The sequence below is a fragment of the Mesoplodon bidens genome (genome assembly GCF_964165515.1).
Source record: "Mesoplodon bidens genome assembly, chromosome: 3".
Lineage (NCBI taxonomy): Eukaryota > Metazoa > Chordata > Mammalia > Artiodactyla > Ziphiidae > Mesoplodon > Mesoplodon bidens.
In genome coordinates, this window is record NC_138178.1 from 151,880,584 (window position 1) to 151,904,514 (window position 23,931).

Here is a 23,931-nt window from a genome sequence, read left to right on the forward strand (position 1 = left end):
GTTGGAGGAGACCTCAGAGTTCATTTAGTGGAGGGATGATTTCACCAACAAACTGTAGCAGGATTCCATGAAATGGGGCTAGAGTGCCAACTTATGCTTCAGTCAAAAACCCCTTCCCAGTTTTGTGATTAAGCCATGCTTCGCAGAACACTAGTGTTATTGAGAGCTGGCCTAGGAGGTCCACCTTTACAAATTAAATTATGACCAACTTTTTCTATTGCACACAAAGTATATATATTAATGGGTGCCATTTTCTCCTTTTTACTATAGGGAGAGAAAAATAAGCAAAGAATATTCATGGATATTCAGGATATTCATGGAAAAATCTGGAAACAGCTGACCATGTTTAGACCGGGCATTTTTTAATGCTTTCAGACACCTGGGCTCCTAGATGTACTTCTGCTTGTGTTCATCATTTCTGCTAGTAAAATTACTTCTGGTTCCAATGATGGCACTACATATATCAGTGTGGCAGTGCTGCTCTACCCTAGCTGTTCCTTAGAATCACCTGGAGAGCTTTAAAAACAGATGATGCCTGGACCTACTCCCCAGAGATTCTGACTACCTCACTGGCGTATGGGTGGGTCCAGAGCTTTTTTTTTTTTTTTTTTTTTTTTTTAAGATCTCCAGATGATTCTAATATGTAGCCAGGATTGAGAACCACAGTTTATAGTGTTCTGCAAAGGGTACCATGGCATCCAGATGTTCTGATAAACCACAGCTTTAAGGATTCAGCCTTTAAATAGGTTAACCTTTAAATGTTAACCCGTTAAAATACTGTCTGGCCAATGCATTGTTTTGTAAAATTTTGAATTAGAAGTCCATAAACATTTTAAGCCCAGGTTAAAAGTTGGGAAATTTCACAGAAAGATTTTCTGCTCTTCTGGGAGGCAGTTAAGATCTAGTCATGCTGGACCCATATTCCCCAATGCAAAAATTGGCAGGAGCTGAGCGGTGGGTGCCCTCTTTTAATGGGACATGGGCAGTTCCAAGTCCCCCTGCCACCAGTCTCCCCATACACCCTATTCTCTCCATGACTCTGAAGCCAAGTGTCCTGTGCAGTTTGTCATGGTCCCTGTGCTGCAGCCTTTCCTCTAGATCATTTGCATCAGCGGCCTGGGCTCTGTGGGCTCTTGTGTTTGCAGGCCTTCTAAGGAAAGGTTTTGCCCTTGTTCACTGAGTCTTAAGCGCCAGTGAACTTAAAAATCAATACGGAGCTTGTTAAAAATACAGACACTTCATGACGACACCCCCAGAGATTCTGATTCTGTTAAGGGTAGGCTAGGACCCGGGAATGCACATTTTTCACATTGACCTAGCCTCTAGTCCACACTTGGAGAAACACTGACCTAGCGTGCAGAGAGTACTGGCACTTAGATCAAATAAATTCTTTCAATAAGAAACATCTTTTAATTTTCAGAATGAACAAGATCTAAAAGTAGCATCCAGAAAAGAAACGCTAAAGTATCGTTTTCTCTTTGCTCGTGAACTCTGGGTTCTCTGGTTGTCTTAGCGTCGGACCTCGGATGAAAACAAGAGTCTCCGGCCAGACACAGATAATTACAAGCCAGAAGTTAAAACAGCACCTACACTGGTAATATCTTGATAACAAGGATGACAAAAGAACTGAAAAAGCTGTGTGCTTCCCCACCACGTGGGTCAGAGAAAGCCTCTACCCACTTCCCACAGCAAAATCCTGGAGAATCATACAGGAATAAGATATATATGAGTCTTGCCTTCACTCCCCAGCAGAGACCTGTTGAATCATCCCAGATGTATACATAGAATTGTTCCAGCTGGAAGGGAGCTTAGAGATTATCTCTAACTTTACAGATGAGGAAACTGAGGGTCAGAGATGTGACTAGCTCAGTTCCACATGGTGTAGTTGCTTAACCTCCTTGAGATTCTTAAGCAGATAATGAAAACGCTTTTGTTGAATTTGGGAGAATGTAGCAGTATGAATCTCCAGGCCGTAAAAATAGGCAGAGCTAAGAAAGAGCACACCCAGTGATCCCTAAGCAATCTGCCACCAGGGTTACTAACATACAATAATAGCTCCTATGCCCACCTGCTTGGTCCAACATGTGATTCATTCATATCATAAACCAAAGTTCTCCTGGAGCCCAAAGGTTAAAGGTGGGACTTACAATGCGTATTTTATGCTTTGCATTATTGTTTACCAGCATGCATTCTGTAGGGAGGGTGTCTAGGTTACGGCCCTGGTTCTTTTGGGGCAAATCACTTAATTGATGCATGTTGCAGTCTCCTTATCTGGAAAGTAGGGAAATCAGGGTACCCATCTGACAGGGCAGAGCCAGAGAACGGGTCTCATCCTCTTTGCTCTCACCTTGATGCCCTTTCTCCTACGCCACTGGAAGCTAGTCCTTCTTGCACTCTGCACCCCGGGCACCCTTGTCTCCTTGCCCCAGCTCCTGCTGTCATTTCCCTCTGAGAGCCTGTCCACTGGGTACCGGAAGGGGCTGGGAGTGATGAAATGTGGAAGGGAATGTGATCTCATCACCTCGGCAGCAGGAGCTCTGGCACTCAGGTCCTACCAGTGCCCCACCCACAGACCCCGGCCCACCCTCAGGAGTTCTAGACACTAGGCTTCCCTCGCCCCAACCTTGGAGGGTGGCTCTCTGCTCCCTCTCAGCATCTGTTAAACGTTGGCATCTGCCCACTGCCTCTTTATAATTAGTGTGCCTTGTGCGTCTGTCCCTCTGGGGCTGGCTCAACACCTGACCAGCCGGAGGGCAGGCCAGGCCTGCGTCTGCTCAGCCTCTGTGTCACCTCCAACAGCTGCAGAGTCTGGGCCTGCTTCCTGTTTGCACCTGCGAGGCTCACTGGCATCACCCGTGTCCCACGGGGCCCCGGACCCTTCATGATATCTCAAGTCGCATCCTGCCCACTGTGCCAGGTTTCTTCCTGCCTGATCATGGCTCTGTGGCTCCAGGGCCACCCTCACCTACTGCAGTTTCAAGGAAGGTCCTGGTGCTGCAGCCCGGAGCTGCCCAGCATCTGTGCAGCCCTGTCCTGGGTGTCCCCAGGGCTGTCCACTAATTGTACTCTGAGTCTCTGCACACATGTCCACTGGCACCTGGGTGCCCTTGCATCTCTCTGGCTCATTTGTTCTCAGCTTGGGATTCCAGGCGGGGCGGGCCCCGGTGACATAGATCCCTCTCCCCGGGACTCCTCCTCCTGGCCCGGATCCTTAAGACCCGAGTCTGTTCCTCTTGCCCTGGACTCTCCTCACACCTCTCCCGCAGGTGTCAGCTTCCCACCCTTCTCCGATGTTTGGCCACTATGTCCTGCTTTTGTGGGTGCCCAGGGGGTTGGGGGTTCAGCCATTCAGCTGCTGGTGCCTCTGGGAACCATAGGCCCCTGAGGACCCTGAGTCAGCCTCACCTAGAGAACCCTGGGCAGGGAGCACTAGCTGTGCTTCAACTCTCCGGCCACCACCCCACACGGGAGCCACCTCCTAAGGCAGCCACAGGAAGCCGGAGTGGGACCCCCTCACCAGCAACCACAGGCTCCTGGGCCTGGCATGGGCCAGCTCCCGGTGAGGCCTCTGGCCCCTTCTGCCAGAGCTGGTCCATCCATCGGCTGCCCACTCCTCCTTCTCTCTAGCCAGCTTCCTTTCAGCCCCTGCGGTACCCCCGCTGACCACCCTCACCTTGCCTGTTCCATCCCATTCTCCCACCCCCCACTCTGGGCACTGCCCACCTCTCAGGTGAGCCAAGGCTGAGGTAGCCTGGGCGTCGAGGACACCTGCTGGTAGGAAAAGCAAACAGAGCTATTCCCAGAGTCCCTGGCCTGTGAGTGGCTCACATTCCTCCTTCCTGGGCTGTCAGTTTCTCAGCATCTGCCAAATCTCTCTCTGTTGTATTGAGGTTTTTTAAATCCCCGTTCAGTAAACACACATGACTTCCACACGTGTACAAACACACACAGACGTCTCACCCAGAAGCCTCCCAGCTTCTCGGCACAGACAGGAGCTTCCTGGGAAGACACACTCCCAGACACACGTCCCCTCTGTATCCACAGCCACACCTCCCACCCACTCTTCCCCTGACACGCAGACACAAAAGGGCTGCCAGCCGTCATCTACACATCCAGAGCCACATCCCTGCTTTCCCCGTGTCCACGGGCCCGGAAGACGCCCATTTTGCACCCATGAATCTGTGTACCGTACGAAACCAGACTACACATCGCTTTAAAGCACACAGCCACGTGAACAGAGGCGCATCCCCTTCCCTCACGCACACAGCTCACATGGGTCACAGGCATGGTGTGGACTGAAGGGCCTAGACAGCGAGAAGCTGTCCCTTGCCTGGGCCTCAAAAAGCTGGACAGACAATAATTTGGGGCAGGTATACTCTTCTTCCCCAGAACTGGAAACACAGAACGTGAGATGTGTCACAATGAGGTGTGAAAAGCAGGGAGAAGACCGAGGTCTCCAGCCCGTGGAACCGCACGGCCTCTCTAATGAGAGAGCCAGCCCTGCCCCTTCGTGGCACCCACATGCACCTATCTGACCACACGTGCCACAGCACGCGTGCTAACGGGACAGCGCAATGTCACTCCAAATTCAAGTCAGTCAACGATGTGATGTGAGTTCAGCAGGCTGCTCAACTCCAGGGCTCCCGGCCTCCCAGCAGCACTCGACTCTTACCAGAATGCCTCTGTCTCCCTCCCCACCCACCTATCCAGCCCCAGCTGCACATCGCACCTCCCCAGCTGGGTGCGGGTGAACCCGGGGCACCCTGCTGTGTGGCTACCGCTAGGCCCCCCTCTGGAGCTCCCCACTCCAGTTCAGACCCTCCAGAGCAGACACCCCGGCGGGAATTTGGACTTACTGTGCTCCTCCAGCCCGTGGATCATGTCGAATTTATAGATTTCTTTGGCATAGTACTCCGACTCGGTGTTTTCCTGAGTGCAGTCGTCTCCCCTCTCCCCGTGCACCTCTTCCAGCAGCTCTCGGGTGCTGTTGTAAAGGTCCAGGACCTGGGTGGGGATGTTGGCCAACACCGATGGATCGGGGGGACTGGTGAGCCTGAGTTTGCTCAAGATCTGTCCCCTAATGGCTTCCACCCGCTTCCTCTTGATGTGGTCGAAGTCCAAGGTGGTGCAAGTGGACATGGAGAGACTGACCGTGGCAAAGTTCAGCAGGGCCAGGACCACCAGAGCCCTTTGCAAGTGCATCTTCATGCGTGAGCAGGGGAGAGAGGCCCGGGGGCTGCGAGGCCTGGTGAGGAGGAGACCCCAGCAGACGTGCAGAAGGAGGGAGGAAAACCAGGCGGCCTCCCTAGATCCCGAAGACTGAGGCTTGGCAAGAAGGTGCATGAACTCACTGCACTGCAAGAGCTTCAGGACTTCCAGGAAGCGCTGGCAACCCTGAGCACGAAGAAGCCGACTGTGTGCCTTGAAGCTCTGGGTTTCTTCTCCATGTGTCTAAACAGGTTCTGCTGGGCTCTGACTCCCAGCAGGCCAGGTGGAGGGCAAGCAGAGGGCTGGGAGGGGTGGCAAGGCAGCTGGGAGTGGGAAGGGAGCTGGAGTTTTTCCTTAGGTAAAAATAAATAGAGCAGATATCTGATATTGCCAAACGGCCGCTTGGCGATGGGGAGAAAGTGGGTATTTTAAAGAAGGAGCAGAAAGACCATGGCTGGGTCCCCAAATCAAAATCCTTGCCTTGCCCTGAAGGAGAATAAGAAAAGAGGATGGAAAAGAAAAGAAAAAAAAAAAAATCTAAAAAAAAAAAAAAAAAAAGATCACCAGTGAGTAGGTGGGGAGAGGCAGGGCTAGGCCGCTGCTGGCCCAGCTAAAGATGGGGGCAGCACAGGACACACTTGTCTCTCGGGCACACCATTCATGCTTTCTCTTTTGTTTACACTTCCCCGGGGGCTTTCTAAATGACTCTGTTCACGCTGCCTCTCATCTTCATTGGCTGGGATGTGGGCTTATGTGCAATTGGAAGGCAGGGGGGACAGCCCCTGGAGAGCAGCCCCAATAATCCACTTGGTCGCCCAGGTCACCAGCACCTCGGCTTGTCTTCTGCCTCGGCCATTGCTTCTGTTCCCTGCTTCTCTTTAAAAGATACAAAAGAAAAGAAAAAGAAAATAGAAGCCAGTTCACTGCATGCCTCCTCCGGAGAGCTGTTATTCCTTCTTTCTCATGCTGCTTCCCCTATCTCTCGCCTCTCTTGCTCATTCCCTTGGACTTGGCTTTCTGGTTCCCTCCCTTTCTCTCCCTCCAGCTTCCCTCTCTCTCCCTCTCCCTCTCCCTCAAGCTCCTCTCCCTCTCTCTCACACACTCACATGCACACACACTGCTTTCTCTATTTCTCTCCGCTGAAATTTTATACCTCCCTCCCATGACGTTTCTGGCCCGGGGCGGGGGGGGGGGGAGGGGGGCGAGGGGAGGTGGGGGGGAGGTGGGGGGAGGGGTGGGGGAGGGACCAGCGCACGCAGCCTCTTTTGCGGCACGATTTTAATGTTTTAAACAGGCACAGGAAAAGCCGAGCCCATTTGAAAAATACTTCGCGAGTCCTCTCGATCGACGTGGTAACTGAACTTTTTTTACCCTTTTGGAGTCACTCCTGCTACACGTTGACTGTTTTTCTGGAAAGTTACTCCGATGAATCCCCTCCCTCCTTCTACCCCAACTCCTTCGCCCTCTCGCCAGCTGTCAGTCCGTCCTCTCCTCGGCGCGTCTCTGCTCCCTCCCAGGCCCCCCGTCCAGGCCGCCCCCCGGGCCTGGCGGGACACTGGGCAGGGGCCGACGAGCGCGCGGGGCCTGGGCAGGGGCGGCCGTGCCCACCCTCGGTGGGGCTGACGCCCGGCCTGGGAGCGGGGTTGGAACTGGGTTCGGCCCCGCGGCGATCCTGGCCCCGATTCTTCATTGACAAGATTGGAGTCGGGTGGCTCGCGGAAGCTTGGAGATGCTCCAGGGGCATTGAAAAATGGTGGCGTTTTCCGGCAGATCGAGGGTGCCCTCTGGCGAGGCGAGGCCGCCAGTGAAGGAGGCTCCGCGGGTCGGAGCCGGGAAGGCCGGGAGGGCCGGGGAGGGGTGGGGGTGGGGGGATGAGGCTGGGGGCCTGGGGAGAAGGGGCCGCGAAAGAGGGCGAGGAAAACAAGACCGAGTGCCCTGGGGAACAGCCTCCCTCTCGGCCCGACGTGCGTACAAGTGCACGTCTCCCTTCCCGGAGTCCCGCTCTGCAGCCCCTCTCGCAGAAATGTCCTCCAGATGTTCGCGGCCTTCCTCCCCGCCGAGGGTTCCGCGGGGAGCTGCGCCAGCCAGCGCAGAGTCAGCAGTTGGCCCGAGCCCATTTCCCAGATGGGTGAGGGGAGGTTTTCTCTCCGCTTTCGTTCCTTGTCTCAGCCTAAGCTTCTAGGTCTTTTCCCATCAAAAGCTTAGGGAGGGCAAGCCACCATGCCCGAGCCCGTCCCCAGGATTGTCTCTGAGTTGATCACTTTCCTGGGACTCAGCGCCGCTCCCTGCCACCCCATCCCACCTCGCCCTAGCCTTCCTGACCCTTCCTGCGAGGTCTGGTTCCTGCCCCTGGCTCGTAGGCCGCTAACTGAAGGGAGATTCTCTGCATCCCCAGGGCCCTGGTTGATCAGTTTAAGCTGAGGACAGTGAGGCATAGACCCATTTAAGAGGCTACACTGCTTGTGAGTGGTGGAGGTGATGTTTAACAAGGGCTCTCTGGTTTGGAAGACATTATTTTTATTTGCATAAAACATGAGGAATCCTAGGTGTAGAAAGCTTAAGGTAACTTGCTTTTGAATTACTTTTAGGCCATAGAGTCAGTGGGTGTCAACACTGAGACTTGGACCCAGGCAATCTATTGCCAGAGTCTATGCATTTAACTACTGTGCTCTACTGCCTCTGGAATTCAGCTATCATTTGAGAAATATTTTTGACGGCTACTATATGCCAGGCACTGTTCTAGGCTCTGTAGATGCAACAGTGAACAAAGCAAACAAAACCATTCTCTTACGGACTTTACATCTAGAAGTGGAGGTAGGGCCGTGGGAAATGCAATAAATGAACTAAATATGTAAATAATGTAGTATGATAAAAGGTAAGTGCCATGGTGGAAGATAAAGCAGGGAAAGAGGAGACAGAGTGCCTAGGCTGGGGGGACGTTGCAATTTAAAATCAGAGAAGGCCCTACTGAGACCTTTAAGTAAATACTTGTAAAATGGGAGGGAAAATTATTAAAGTGATGTCCTTCTGGACCCCACCTGTACCAAATCAGAGTCTACAGGGACGGGGTACGGACACATGTATTTTTAACAAACTTCATGTTACTGGGTGCCAGTAACATGCACCAGAGAAAAATACTTCAGTAAGATCTGGCGATTCAGGTGCCCAGCAAGGTTTGGAAAGCCCTACTCCAGGGCTTCTTTCTGCCCAGAATGTGCACCCTTTGCTTTCAGGAATTTGGGGAAGAAGTGGGAGTGGAGACTTGGAAATTAGCTCTAAAATAGTGGTGGTGTGGCTATGAGCAGCGGAAGGAAAATAGAAATGGAGTCGGTATTGCTAAGAGCTCTCTAAAATGGAACCAGAGGCCATTGAGGAAGTGTGAATTATGTGAGTCTCAGCCTGGATAAAATCTGATCTTTTGACCACTTATTGTCCTAATGAAGGCATTCAGAAGATCTGCCAGAAACTCAAGATACTTATCAGACCCCTACCTTATAATAACTCGTGACAGCCTATCTACTGATCAGACCCTTACTCTAAAATAACTCGTGATTCCTTAATGACAAATATTTCCTTTCTCGTGTCAGAGTACAGCCTTGTGGCTTTTGCCTTTGTAAGCCCCTGACCCTTTCTCTTCCCTGGAACACTCTTTTGACTTTACCAGAATCTGTGTCTCCTGAATTGCAATTCTTAAGACACCCCCCCCCCCAATAAAGCTCTTTATTCTTTGCAGCCTCGATATTGATTATTGTTCAAAAGAGATCACAAGAAATGGAATAATCCAAAGATTAATCCCTTCCTCCTCATCTGGTGCCAAGGATGAAGGGAACAAGGGCTTCACTGGAGCCTATATTTCATCCATCTTGGGTTTTTGACAGTGAATGTTTCTTCAGGTTAAAATCTAACAGGGTATTATTCTCACTGAGAATCAGAGTTTGTGAGTGAAAGATTTTAGGGGTAATCTCTAAGAGCCACTAGAAGGGAGGAAGCTGAGGTCCAGAGAGGGCTCTGCCTGGCTACACAGGTAGTTAGCAGCAGAGCTAGGATGAGGCTTCAACTCTTCTGACATCCAGGCAGTACTGTTGTTGTCACAGGCATGCTAACACATAGCCCTACCCAGTAAACATGTATGGATAAATGGTTGAACTGAATAATTTACAAGGCATTTAAGAAATCCTGCATTCCTGTTTTAGAGTCATTAATCCCACTTCCAAGTCTTCGCTTTTAAGAGGTAGCCATCTAAGCCTTACCCCAGGCATGGTGTTGGGGACATTGTTCACTTTCAGGGTCATGAGCCCATCTTCTGGGGTCCCGGCTGGGGATCCTCAGCACTAGGGACTGGTCAGTGGCATCGACGTGGGGATCTTACATGGAGAGTCAATGAAGACTCAACTCGCTTGTCCCATTAGACTGGGAATTTGGGGGCCGTCTTCCTCTGCTGGCCCAGGAGACTGGCTGGCACCCAATAACATGAGCCAGAGAAAAATTCTTCAGTAAGATCTGGTGTTAGAAAGGCACCTGGCTCTGCTGCATAACACTCAGGTGATTTTCCTCAAGGCATTGCTCTGCACCTGAGTGTCTTCAATTGTTGAATAGAGGTACTGCTCCTGCTCACTTCATGGGGTCTTGAAGGGATTATTTGTACTTTTGAAAGTTATTAATACACAGGTTATTGATGTGTTGCTTCAGCGGCTCTGTATTCTTGAAGGCAGAGATTATGTATATTGCACTTTTCATTATAAACCATTTATTGGCACATGACCCCTTGTGTGCCTGTTTTTTCCTCTGTCCATTGGAGACAATACAACTTATCTTGCTTCCCACACAAGGTTGTTATGCCCTTCCCATGAGCTAATAACTGTGAAGGTCCTCTGTACATTGCAAAGAGCTTTACAAATGGAAGGCATCAGAAAAATTACTACTGTTACTAGTAGTGCTTTGCACTTGACAACTTATGTATTTGAACAGAGCTACAGATGTAGGCAGTTTCTAAAGGCTAAAATTTTTCACTGTCCCACAGGAGCACCCTTCTCATGATTTAATATCTGGAGATTTTTTTCCAGAAGTCAAAAAAGGCAGGTTTAGGATAGGTTTGGTTTAAATTGGAGGTTGGCACATAGACTCCAGGAACTATGCGGCGGACCCTTTAAGTATTGGGATGGAAGGGCGGAGCCGTCGTCAGGGACGCGACTGGGCCGCTGGGTTTCCAGGAAGTGACGTCAGGCGGCCGCGGCGATGGAGGACGTGCTGGACCTAGGCGAGGAGCGGCGTCGTGGCTCGGCCATCTCCGTGAGGACCGACTCGGGGGGCTTGGGGCCAGGAATTAGCGGGTGGGGAGGAGTGACCCCGCCGGCCCCGGCTTCCCTGAGCCCCCTCGGCCCGTCCTGTCCCTGGTGGCCGGAGCGGGCCGGCTCTGAGCCTTGCGGGGGTGAGGCCGGGGAGGAGGCGGCCTCCCTCGCCCCGCCCCTGAGGCAGCGGTGAGCTCCTCCGCTGCTGGCCTATGGTTTGCTTTCTTCAAAATCCTCAAAAGAGTGGAAAATAGATCCTACCGCCGCCGGCCTCTGGGACCGGTGGGAAATTTCCCAGCTTTTCTCCGCTTTCTGGAGCTCCAAGTGTCAACTCCCCTAGAATGGACAGATCTGAGGGTGACTGGAGGGGCCCTGGCCAGAGTGACGCCTGCACTCATGCTAGTGCTTTTCCCTTGGGACATCTCATGGCAGAAGTTGATGTAAAAACCGTACTGTTTTATGCATGGAAGGAAGGAAGGCGTTAAGACAGGGAGGTCCTTTCTTGTCACTAATCCCCATGGGGAGGTGGGCGTTACCTCAGGTTTATCGTGAAGGAAATAAAGATTTATAACGCAAGGGAGTGGCTAGGTGCTCGGGGGACCCAGAGGTCAGAGGGCATATAAAGCTGTTGCATGAGTTAAAAAAAAAGTCAACCTCCAGGAACCTCGATTTCCTTATGTCTAGAATGGAGATGTTAATGTCTACTTCAAGGAGTTGCAGTGAAGATGAAATGAGACATGCGTGGAGAGCATTTAACACGGTGGCTGGCATGTGCTAAGTTATTAGAAGAGGTTAGCGACTGTTGCTTCTGAGGCAGTGATTTACCCAAGCTTATATATAAATAAGCTGAGCTAGATTCAAGACCCAAGTTCAGTGTGTATGTGTGTGTGTGTGTGTGTGTTTTAACTCCAACACAGCCTCATCAAGCCTTTTTACCTTTAAAATGATCGAAGATGACAGTCACTAAAAGATTGACCCACAGGGCAGGTCTTTAGTTTCTGCTGTGGAATCTCTACATGTTTTGAAGTGCCCTAGTAACATCGGAGATCCTCTAAGTAATTAGAGAGGAGATATGAGGATTGGGAGCAAATTGTTCTAGGAAGAAGCAGGTTGCTTGACTGACCAAGGAGAATATTATGTCACCAAGCCTTTCTGACATACGAACTTTTTTAGTACGGGGGGATGTGAATGTAGTTATTCATTCATTCTTTCAGCAAATATTTATTGAGCCCCTTCTGTGTGTCAGGCATTGATTGTCCTAGGTGCTCGGGATATACCAGTGAAAAAAACGAAGTGCCTGCCCTCATGGGGCTTACATTTCAGTGGCAGAAGATGAACAATAAACAGACTATAGATTTAAAACATATAAAACCAGGTAGTAAGGTAGGTTTTCTGCCAGTCATTCCTGTGGATTTATACAGGGTCTTCAAAAAGTTTAAAACCTTAAAATACTTGACAATTATTAGAGAAACCGTCTACAAACAGCATTTAAAGACAAGATCCTTGAATTTTTTGCTTGAGCACAATCACTGCATGTAGTATGCCTTATTCAGAAACCCAATGTTATGATAAATGGAAAAGGGCAGCCATAGGTGAAGGAGTGCAGTTGTCTGTCTTGGGAAGAAAACGAGCTGCTTATTGTCAGAAAGATTGTTTCTGTCATCCCTGAAACCTAAATGATTGATTAGAATTTGACATGTAAATCCTACATAAGGGTTTTTATGCAGGTCTCATGTAACCGCTCTCAGTTTATTGGGGCAGTCAGGTCTTAGAACATCTTAAAGAAATTCCAGCAGGGCATAGTGGAAGGAACTCAGGATTTGAAGGCAGAAGAAGATTTAGCTCTTAGATTTATCTGCCACTTAATTGCTTTCCTGGGTCTCAGTTTCCTCATTTGTAAAATGGCCTGAATCCCAGTCACTGTTACTGTGAAATCAAATGAAGCTACATCAAATGAGATCTAAAAGTGCTTACATTAATGCTGTTATTTTTTTTTTAAAGAAAAATATAAACATTTCACCACCCACTAGTCTGCCTAAAGAATGTTTTGTGTACGTGCTGGGAGGCATTTGAGACACAGAGCCTCCACCCCAGCAGGGCTTTGGGAAACGCGTGCAGATGGTTCATTTGATGACTCAGAATTTGAAGTGGTCTGATGTCCAAAGCTAATGTCTCAAGATTCTTGTAAGATCTTTCCTTTAATGACTGTAAGCGCAAATCCAAGTAGTGTACACGTCAAAGCAAATGCTATCTGTATTTCTCTGGTTTCAGTTACCGTGGAATTCCTTTCCCCCCCAAATGCCTTTTGGATAACTATTTTCATGCGAAGCTGCAGCTTTGAAATTAGGCCTTCATAAAATCCCGCATAGGAACAAGGAAGCCTCGACCACACTCTTCCTGGGCTATGGCGTGAGGTCCCTGCCCCATCTAGAGGAATTTCTGGCTGTATTTCTTTGGGTAGAAAAGGTCTATGGCCATTAAAAGAAAACACTGTGATCAGTACATGAATTTCCTGCTCTACTGTATAGAGCTGACCATGGGCACTTTGTTTTAAGGGTTTGGAGCCTTTTCTAAGTATATACTCAAGTTGCTCAAATCCCATCCTCCACCATGTCATCATAAATCCAGTCCTTGCTTACCTTGGCAGGATTGTCTTCCTCATAGTGGCTCAAAGACGTTTGGGTCAGCAATGCCCCTCATCTCTCCTTACAGGGAGCCAAGATGGGGCGCCGAGCTCAACAGGAGTCAGCTCAAGCCGGGAATCATCTCACTGGCAAGAATTCCTCTTCGACTCTGCCTGCAGAGGTGAGTGTTAAAAAATTCTGAAGAAATGCACTCTAAGAGTTAGCGATTACTCAGTGAGCAAGGATTTGGTATTTCATATTTTTTTCTCCTTCTTCTCTTTAATGTCAGCCTTCCTCCTATCTTGATTTGGGAATTCCCTTCCTCGGCATTTGTCCTATTCGCAAGAAGTGAAAGAGGAACTTTTTTCTTCTGATGCCAGAGTCGTTTCTGTCATTGCTTTATATTCCCAGTGAAGAAGTTTTGTACGTTAACTGAAGCAAGGGACCGGGAGGTTTCAAAATCCAGCCAAAATCCAGGTTTTTATTCCTGCCAGATAAACGTCAGGGAGGCATGCTGGTGACGTAAAGTTGGATTACACAACTGGACATTTGCTCTTGGTGGTGACCTGCGCTTTCTACAGTTTTCAGGCAGGAAGGGGATCCGTACTGGCCTTACTTTCCTGGAGACTTTTCCAAGTGGCCTGGAATCGTGGGAATTTATCCAGCCTCTTTGCAGAGCGGGGGTCATCTTGAGGAGCATTGCCTTTAATGCCAGGGCACTATTTTCAGCAGTTTACTCAGAACTTCTTCTCACCCTCCTCCTCTGCCCTTCTCAAGAGCTGGCTTCAGGGTAATCCTCGCTGTCAGCTCTTCCTAACTTCTCCAGGCCGACTTAGGGCTGCTACTTCCCAGTTCTCATAGTACCTGTTATAGAACAGCTCACATTATGCACTAATTTTCTTTTTATGTGCCTGGCCCACTAGACAGTGAGTTTCTGGGCAACAGGCAACCTGGCTTCTCAGTTGCCCAGCTCATTGGCCTACGGTAGGTTTATAACAGATGAGGGCATCTCTGCTGGGAGGCCTTATGGGCCAGGCAGGTGCCTGAGTACAGCATGCTGGGGACAAGATACGGACACACTTGACTTACATATCACATAGGTAGGAATATCCTTCACTTTCATCAGAAATAAGATACCCACCATGTCTTTAAGTGTTCCACATGGACCTTTCAGGTTATCTTTCATTTTCTCACTGATTGTAGAAATATGGGTACAGAGACGCATTCCTCCTCTCAGGTAACAGCCATGCCAACACAGAAAAGCTGGCGACTGAAGCTTGGCCTCATTGCCTGAAGACGGTAGGGAGAGACTGTGGGGCGATTGTGGGAAAACCAGAGGCCACATGTACCCTCCAAAGGGTAACCACTATCTAGCCACAGCCAGCTGATGCTGTGGGGAATATAGGTCCAGTACTGCCAGCTCTTCTGATTTTCCAAGAGATGGCAGTCTAAAATTTTATGTGAAAGCAACACGTTTTTAGAAGTTAGCGACTGATTGTAAAACTTAAATCACCATATGGGCTAGATTAGGCCTGAGGGTTGTCAGTCTGTGACTTGGACCATTGCACCTCCATTATAGAGCTTATTACATTGTTTTCTAATTATTTATGTGCCTGGCTCCCTCAGAAGATGTGAGCTTTGGGAAGGCAACAGTTGTGTTTCACCTTTGTCCCCCTTTGTTTATCACAGTGCCTGGCACAGAGCAGGCATGCCATTGACACTGCAGAGGGTGAGGGGGTGAAGTACATAGTGTGTGATGAGGGGCTCTTAGAAGCTGAATGAGAGGGTTACAGGGTCAGGGGTGGCAGACTGTGGCACACTGGAGACACAGTTAAGGGGGTATAATGGAGGGAGATAGTGAAAGAAGATATACTAGACCCAACCCTGGATCTCAAGGAGCTTGAACTGCAATGGATTGGCAAGCCAATGACTGGATCAGTGGAAGTATACTCTTGGCCTTTGGAGGATCCGTCCCAACACCAGATCATTAATTCATTTATTTAACAAGTATTTATTGAAGCTTACTGTGTGTCAGGCACCATTTTAGGGGGTTGGCATATTTCAGTGAACAAGAGCCAAATCCCCTGCCTTAATGGAACTTATATTTGTGTGATCACTGGCAGTCACAAAGGCTAGTTACAAGACTACCCAGTTGTGAAGGAGGTTATAGCCACCTTAGTGGCGAGGTGAGTGAGTCTGAGATGGGCCGGGATGTCCTGATGGCCTTGAAGCCTCTGTGGCGCCCACACCAAATCAGCTACCAAGCTGGGGTCAGTAGCCATGGTTCACCTACCCGTCCCCTTCCCCTCGGCTCAGGGGAGAGGCAGTACTGTGAGCACCTAACTCCAGAGTCGCAGACGGTGATGCACCTGTCAGGGTTTCAGCCTTTCTAGAATACCTACTTACTTCTGCAGAGGCATGTACCTTTTTTGGCCCCATCTGGGCCTTAGTATTTTTTTCTGGGAGATGACGAAAAGTCATTCTGGGGACTTCCCTGGTGGCACAGTGGTTAAGAATCCACCTGCCAATGCAGGGGACACAGGTTCGAGCCCTCTGGGAAGATCCCACGTGCCGCGGAGCAACTAAGCCCGTGCGCCACAACTACTGAGCCTGCACTCTAGAGCCCTCATGCCACAACTACTGAGCCCACATGCCACAACTACTGAGCCCGCGAGCCTAGAGCCCATGCTCCGCAACAAGAGAAGCCACCGCAATAAGAAGCCCACGCACCGTAGCGAAGAGTAGCCCCCGCTCTCGCAACTAGAGAAAGCCCGCGTGCAGCAGCGAAGACCCAATGCAGCCAAAAATAAATAAATTTATTTAAAAAAGAGAAGAAAGAAAAAAGAAAAGTCATTCTGTCCTTCACCCAGCTGGTGCCTCTGACAGCAAAATGCCAGTCAGAATTCCAGGATTCCTTCTCTCCCTGAATTGAGGTTTAAAGCAGCGTGGGCAGCCTCCCCTGGGGCCAGATGCACACTGTGCTGTGTGGGCCTTTTTGGCTGTTTCTTTCTAAGATTAGATTCTAAGACTTATGTGTGTGTGCCCATTTACATTCCAGTTCTGAATGTATTACTTGATATATTTATTTTTGTCCTTTCACTGACTATATTCTAGGATGAAGTGATTCATGAAAACGTAAATATGGTACCTGGGGGCTGTCAGACATACTGGAGTTACTTTAGAGTTATATAGGAATTAGTTCAAGCAAATGATGATTTTAAAGCGAGCTGGCGGGATGGGGAGCCCCGTGGAGGAAGCAGACAGAGCAGCTTCCAGGTGTGCTGGAATAGAGGGAACGCGGGCTTGGCATCTGAAAACCAGGGCTTGAGCGTGGGCTCTGCTAATTGCCTGGATCTTGAACAACTCCACTAATCTCTCTAATCCTCCATTTCATTATCTGTCAAACAGTGGTGACAGTACTACCAAGTTGATGTGAGGATTAAGTGAGATACATGTTTAAAAGCACTTTAGTAAACTGAAAGGCACTGTACAAATGTTCATTCATTCAGTAAGCAGTGAACAAGAGAATATTTGAATGGAGCTTTGCTCTTGTTATTAAAGGGCCGCACAGAGGGAGGATGTGAGCCTGGGTCTCTTTTAGAAGCGATTTGGAAGTCTCTCCAAGGGTTGCTGCTCATTTCTCCACAGGCTGACTAGTAGTGATCTGAAGCAGGTTTTGTGCTTCCAGATGCAGCGGGCATTCCTCCTGAAGGGTGGGTAAGAGCACAGGCCTTGCGGTTAGACAGCCCTGGGCTGAAATCCTGGCCCTGCCACATGTTAGCTCTATGGCTCAGCAAGTTACTTAACCTCTTCAAGCCTCAGTTTCCTCACTGATAAAACAGGGTTAGTATTACATACTTGATAGGGTGGCCAGAAAGAAAAAACAGGCTAACAGGTATAAAGAAAGCCCTTAACCCAGTCTGACCCATAAGTGCTCAGTATATAATTGCTAACCATTATTGTCTCTCCAGAGCTCGGGTGTTCCGTTATTGTGCCTTAACCCTCTCTACGGTTAAAAACTGGTGGCCTTCAGACTGAATTTCGCCTACAACCATGTCTTCTTTGATCTGTACAAAATTAAACATTTTTTAAAACTTGGTTGTTATCATTTCTAAATTAGGAAAATTTACGCGAAAATCCAGATTTGGGGCTCCTCTTTGAAACCAGAAGTTCTGGCACAGCGGGAATGCTGGGCTGGCATCCCCACATGGCAGCAGTTGGCTGCAGCTGAGAATGGTGCTTGTGTACGCTTGGCCTGCCCTGTCCAGCTCACCGCCTGCCCTGTCCAGCTCACCATTTCTTACTTGAATACACCTGGTCAGATTTACTCACATCTGATCTACCTGGCTCCTGTTTGCATTCAAGTTAAAACTCCTGCTCTTAGGATGGATTGATTTTTCAGGTATCCTTATCAGTATTGAATTTGGCTGTATGCATCAGAAACTCAGCCCCAGGGCTTGGAGCAGGCAGGAGTGATTTTTCTCACAGCAAGAAGTCCAGTGGAGGGCAGGGCTGGTGCGGTCACTGGAGAAGGTCCTGCATTACCCTCACCCTGTCTAGACACCTGCTCTGCCATCTGGAACTTGTAACTTGTTCTCATGGTTGCTGACATGATGGCTGGTTGTTCCCCAGGGATCCAATCTGTATTTTAGGTGAGGAGAGGGGGAAGAGTGGAAGAGTTCAGGGTTCATGTCAACGAAGTATGTCCCTTCTTATCAGGAAAATGATAGCCAGAGACCTCACCAAGTAGACTTCTAGTTACATGTCATCGGTCAGAACTGGGTCTTAAAACCACCTTAAATTTCAAGGGCGTTCTCAGCTGGGCACGTTGCCACACCCATCACATTGGGGTTTTGGGGTTAAGGAGAAGAGGAATGACTGTTGAGTAGGCAGTTTGCGACTGACATATCAATTTTTAAAAAATAGAATTTATACAGAGTTTGTTTTTTGGCTTTTTTTTTTCTTGTAGGCTTGGGTATAAAAGGAAAGAATTATTTTTAGTAGCAAAAAAAATAAAAATAAAAAATCCACATTCCTCTCCCGTTTTCTAATTTGGGGTTGTGTAGAGTTCAGTGAAAATTTGTATGCCCTCAAGTTCCAAGACATCTGATGCAGTTGCCTGTGTCAAATCTTGCCTCGATCTTTTCCTTCTTCCTGATTTCTCTGTAACCCCTCGGGGCTTTCTGCCTGTAGGATACCTGTGGCTCAGCCCAGGTAATTAGACTCTTCCTCCCTCTCTGAAAGAAGAGGAAAGGTCTCTTTATTGCTTGGTCAATCTGTAAATTTTCAAAGAATTTCAAAGAATTTACCTGCCTAATCATACTGATTAACCAGAAAGATGGACTCTTCCTGTAGTTTCACTAGCTCAGAGTTGATTAGCATCAGGCCTGCTTCTTTCAGGTTGTTGTGAAGGTCAAATTAGGTAATGCACATAAAGTTGCCAGCACACAGGCACCTCTCAAGAAATGATAGCTACTAAGAAAGTTTATGACTGCATCCCTCTGCTTTTTTGTGGGTTTTTTTTTTTTTTTTTTTTTTTTTTTTACCACCTGTTACAAATCAGGCTTGGATCCCTAGATGCACAGTTCAGTTAGCAGTTCAGGTTGGCATTACAGTTACGGAGACTTTAACTGGTGCCATGATGAGCGTCTTCACATCTGCAGTGAATAACTTTTTCTGGGCAGAGCAGCTCTGAGAATTAAACTGGATTTCTATGCCTGAGCTTTCACCTTCTGTCATTCAAATGATGCTTCTCCTACACAACCTCAAGAAAAGACCTGGACGCTTTCTACCATTAAGTTACACTACCATACGCTGAAGTTGGGAAAAAGGAATCTCAGGGCAAAACCTCTCAGGACTGGCCTGTTTTTTGTTTTTCTTTTTGGGGGCTGCCCCACGTGGCTTGTGGGATTTTAGTTCCCCGACCAGGGATTGAACCCAGGCCCTCGGCAGTGAGAGAGCAGAGTCCTAACCACTGGACCACCAGGGAATTCCCTGGCCTGTCTTTTGGATGAGCATTTCTCACTTGGGTCTAAAGCAGTTTGTAGCTTAACTTCCATTTTGCAGATTGTCCTTGTAATAATAATAATTATAACTGACACTGGAACAGTTCCTGCCTCTCTGTCAATTACACACACTATCCTATTTAAGCCCCGTGGTAACTCTTAAAGTAGTTACTGTACTTATTGTCTCATTTTAGCTATGACGACACTGAGACTTCAGGGAGTCGAGTGACTTGTCCACAGTCATTCAGCTAACGTCTGGCTGTACTCTCAGACTCCAGACAGACTCTTACACACCACCTAACTTCTCCCACCTGCTGGATAGTTAGATGCACAGACCTTCCAGGAGAGAAAGGCTTTTGGCGGGAGCTGAGAGTCTTTTGGGTTTTCCTCTTGGAATCCTTTTGGTGAGGGAGTAAGTTCTCACTTGATTATCCTTATTCGTCCACTTGTCTGGAAAAGTGTTTGAGACACAGCTGTTCTCTTTCTCTTCCTCCTCCGCCCCCCATCCCTTTGGTGCTCCTCCTAGGACGCAGAACTGACACTCAGCCAGATTCTCTTGCAGGAATCTGAGAAATGCTGCTGGGCTCATGTTCCCAAATTAGGCCAGTTTCCTCATCCCCCAGCAGCTCTACTCAGCTGGAGCTTCCCTGGCACGTTGCATTACGTCTCTTGCCCTCCGCCTGTTCCTGACTGGTCTGCCAGCGGGCAGTTATTTTCAGCCCAGCTAGGGTTATCTGCTGACCCTTTTTGGTGACATTTTTCTTCTTTCTCACAAAAATAACTTTCCTAGATTAGTCACATTTTTCAGCCTTTTTCGTAGTCCCTCTCCAATGGGCTGATTGAATGATGCTTCTGATAACGTCGTAGGAGAGGGATGCGGGGAATCCGACGTGGAACCCGTTGACGAGGAATGTGTTTTCCACACTTCATCTTTAGGTCACGCTCCGTATGCCTCACGTTTGAACTGTCCCTCGGGGTGGGCAGATGTGCATTCCCGACCCATCCCTGGGGCTGGCCACTATGTGGGCGGGAACGTCATCCCCGGGGTAGATCACGCGATTGGAAATAGCATCTCAAGATTCTCCTCCAGCGCTTACGCGGTCTCTTTCAGCACTCCGGTACAATGCCTCATGCCTCCTTCTACTATGTATTACGTGTAAAGCTGGCTTCCTACCAGAAATGTGGTGCTTGAAGATCACTTAAAATTCTCTCCCTCACCTGTGGGGAGGGTTAAGTCAGAACTACATGTAAGAGTTTATTTAACTCAATGCTCCCTTAAGTTAGCCACTGTTATTATCTACACAACCTAAGAAGTAGAAGCGATGATCATTTTGTCTTTAATCCCAACTCTGCCAGTTCCTCGGTGTATACTCTAGGCAAGTTACTTAACCACTCTGAGCCTGTTCCTCATCTGCTGAATGGAATAATAGTAGTAGCTATCTCCTAGCGGTGCTGGAGGATTAAATAAGAGAATGTACAAAGCTCTTAGGACAGTGCCCACTGCATGCTAACTATTATTGTTATCATCTGTGTCACATGAGAATTAGAAGGTATTTTCAGTTTATCTTCAATTGCAGTTCTGTTCAAGATACAGAGATGTTCTTATTTCATCGAACTAACTGGCTCTTAGAGCAAAGAAACATTTGGATGAGAAATCCTTTTAGTGAGAATACTTTGTGCCGCTTAAGACCCGTTTTGTATGTCTTCTTGACCAGTTGGGTTTTTTGTTTGTTTGTTTGTTTTTATAAATTTACTTATTTATTTTAATTTATTTTTGGCTGAGTTGGGTCTTCATTGCTGCACGCGGGCTTTCTCTGTTTGCAGCGAGCGGGGGCTACTCTTCGTTGCGGTGCGCGGGCCTCTCATTGCGGTGGCCTCTCCTGTTGCGGAGCACAGGCTTTAGGCGTGCGGGCTCAGTAGTTGTGGCACGCGGGCTCCAGAGCGCAGGCTCAGCAGTTGTGGCACACGGGCTTAGTTGCTCCGCGGCATGTGGGATCCTCCCAGACCAGGGCTCGAACCCGTGTCCCCTGCACTGGCAGGCGGATTCCCAGCCACTGCGCCACCAGGGAAGTCCCTTGACCAGTTGTTTGCTAATACCTTTTCGTCTTCTTTTCAAAACCTAACCCTCTGTCTGGAGATTGGCAGTCTTTCCAAAGAGTGATCCTTAATTGCTGACCTAACATCATTTTGTTGTTCTGGGGCACATGGGTAGAAAAATGAGGAGGGCGGGAGTGACCTTGGTGACCTCAGTGACCTTGGAGTAGAAGGTAACATCCATTCATTTCTTCATTCATTCGCTTATGAATCTTGATTGAGAGCTTTCTGTGTGCCAGGCACTGTGCTTGAAGCGGGCAGTGCAGTGACAGACCAGACCTGCTCCCTGTCCTCTCTGTACCTTCATCTGGGGGCTGCAGAGAATTAAGTGCCAGGTGGGGGTGAACACAGAAGGATATGGGAATGCCTTCATCGAGCCCTTTTACTTTTGGGGAAATCTGGAAAGGTTTTCTAGGAAAAAGTCATGTTTGAGTTGAGACTTGAAGGATGACTAGAAGTTAGCCAAGGGAAGGGGCCAGGATGGGCCAAGGAGGGGAGAATATTCCAAGTAGAGGGATGAGCATGTACCAAGTTTTGGAGGCCAAGGAGAGAGCATGGCACGTGGGATTTGTTAGTGGAGCAGTTGACCATACAGGCGATGGAATAGTGGTCCTCAGTGACTTTTGCAAGCAGTGTGATGTTTTTCAAATATTCAAAAACCAGCCCCCTTGCCTTTTTTTGACAAATGAACCTTGTGAGACCAACATTTCTTATGTGACACTGAAATAATTGGTAATATTATGAAGTTTAGACTGTGACCTTTCAATATTTTTCTAGCCTTGTCTTTCATTGATGCGTCTTCAATGCAACCATTACACTTCTCTCTATGCGTTTATGTTTTCTGGTCAGGAAGCCTCTGAGAAGTGCTTGAGTATAGTATTGATGGCTTGGAACTCTTCTGGCTCATCCTTTTTAAGGAGGGGCTTAGTAGATCAGTAGTTTGCAGTGTTCACACTTAATTTATGTCCTAAAAATTCCTAGGTTCCTCTAAGTATAGATTTTGTGTGTGTGTGTGTGTGTGTGTGTGTGTGTGTGTGTGTGTGTATTGGATCCTGGTAACTCTAGGAAAGAAATCATGGAAGTAATTTTGAATTACTCATGATCTGATAGGATTTAGAAAATGTCTTCTGATTTCACAAAATAAGAGATTGTCACCCAGATTCTAGTAATTACAAGTGTGTGCTAGATGCTTAATATAAGTATGTGTAAATGGATCAATGATACAAGCCCAGTTAGTGCCTGTGATCTATTACTACTGCGTTGCCTCCAGAAAGATGAGAATACCTGTTATAGTCTTCTCAGCGTTCCTAATTTGCATATACATGATTAACAGCCATAGGTCATACCTGACCCATTTGGTATGGGTCAGATATGGAATCGTGGTATTGGAATTTGGTTTGACTTCTTTTTGGAGTAAGTAGACTACTGGCTTATATTTAGAAATTTTTTTTTTTTGGTATGTGAAAATTTTCATGGTAATGATACTTTTGTTGCAATGAAAATTGACTTATATTCAGGCAAGGTTCCCAGAGCAAAGACTTCTCAGAATCTTTGGCTGTAAATAGTATTCCGTTAGGAAAAAATAGATTGAGAATTAGAGAAATGGTCTAAGCCACTATAAACTCTCCTGGACTGAGTCAGTTGCCTCATAACTGGTCTCTCCTTTTGTATTATTGCCCTCCTGCAGGTCAGCTCTAGTGGTCTTATAAAATACACATCATTCATTTCACACTCAAAACCCTTTAAAGGATACCTGTTGCCCTTAAAACAAAAAATCCCAAATCCTTACTTTGCCCCTTTGTGATTTGGGCCTTCCTATGTCTCCAGCCTCATTCACACCGGCTACCTTGTGGCAGTCACAGGTAGTCGTTACTTTGCTTGTACAGTTCCCTATTCTAGTTCCCTAGAGTACTGTAATTCCACAGAATAGAATAGAATAGAACAGAATAGAATATTCCCTGGAATACTTACCCATGCTCTTTGCTGGGCTGACTCCAACTTCTTCTTTGGGTTCAGCTTGAATATCCCTTCTTCTATTTAAATGAGAATATTACCTTCTCATTTAACTTAGCTCCCCGTATTGTACTCTGGTAGCGTTTTTTTGTTGGTGGTGGTGTTTTCCTTTTCTTTTTTACTTTTTTTCCGTCACCCCAACCGCGGTTTGTAACTGTATGTCTGTGTAATTATTTGGGTCCATCTCCCTCACTAATTACACACTCCAGAAGCTCCTGTTCGCTCCCCTGAGCCTGGCACTTTGTAGGTCCTCAGTGAATGAGAAGCAGGCATGGAACATGCTGTGTTCAGTTCAGGGGCAGATTAGCTTGAGGGGCCTGTGGGACCACCATCTGGAGATGTCCGGGAGGCTTTGATGTGTGGGACTCATGCTTTGGACTGGGCTCTGAGCTGGAGCTAAGGGTTAGGGAGCCATTCGTATCGAGGTGGTAAATGAGAGCCCAGCTCTGGAAGGGAGAGTTTGTAGAGAGAGAAGAGGAGAGGCTCTCAGCCAGAATCCGAGGAACCCCCATGTTTAAGGGACACACAGCCAAGGAAGGAGGAGGAGGAGACGGAGGAGGAGTGGCCAGAGGGGAGAGGACATCACCAGGCCCCTGTGCTGTCCAGAGCGCAGGTAAGAGACAGTGTCAGGGACTCAGGGGTCAGGAGGGTCCAGGAAGGTGAGACCTTCCCTCTGGAGCAGGGTCTGTCTGATTGAGC

At 48.1% G+C, this 23,931-nt stretch overlaps 2 protein-coding genes across 3 annotated transcripts in view; one reads left to right on the plus strand and one right to left on the minus strand.

The window, feature by feature from the left end:
* Positions 1-13,223, minus strand: part of TGFB3 (transforming growth factor beta 3) — a 28,117-nt gene extending 14,894 nt beyond the window's left edge. Inside the window, exons 1-2 of one of the 2 annotated variants that reach the window (XM_081228875.1) lie at positions 13,136-13,223; positions 4,857-6,084 (exon numbers count right to left, since the gene is read on the minus strand). In XM_081228875.1, the coding sequence (XP_081085001.1) occupies positions 4,857-5,343 (487 nt within the window). In that variant the 5' untranslated portion in view covers positions 5,344-6,084; positions 13,136-13,223. The remainder of the gene's footprint in view (positions 1-4,856; positions 6,085-13,135) is intronic. The other variant, XM_081228876.1, reaches the window with a different exon arrangement.
* IFT43 (intraflagellar transport 43) overlaps positions 10,428-23,931 on the plus strand; it is an 87,477-nt gene continuing 73,973 nt past the window's right edge. The window contains exons 1-2 of the mRNA XM_081228877.1: positions 10,428-10,497; positions 13,209-13,301. Of these exons, the coding sequence (XP_081085003.1) occupies positions 10,444-10,497; positions 13,209-13,301 (147 nt within the window). The 5' untranslated portion in view covers positions 10,428-10,443. The remainder of the gene's footprint in view (positions 10,498-13,208; positions 13,302-23,931) is intronic.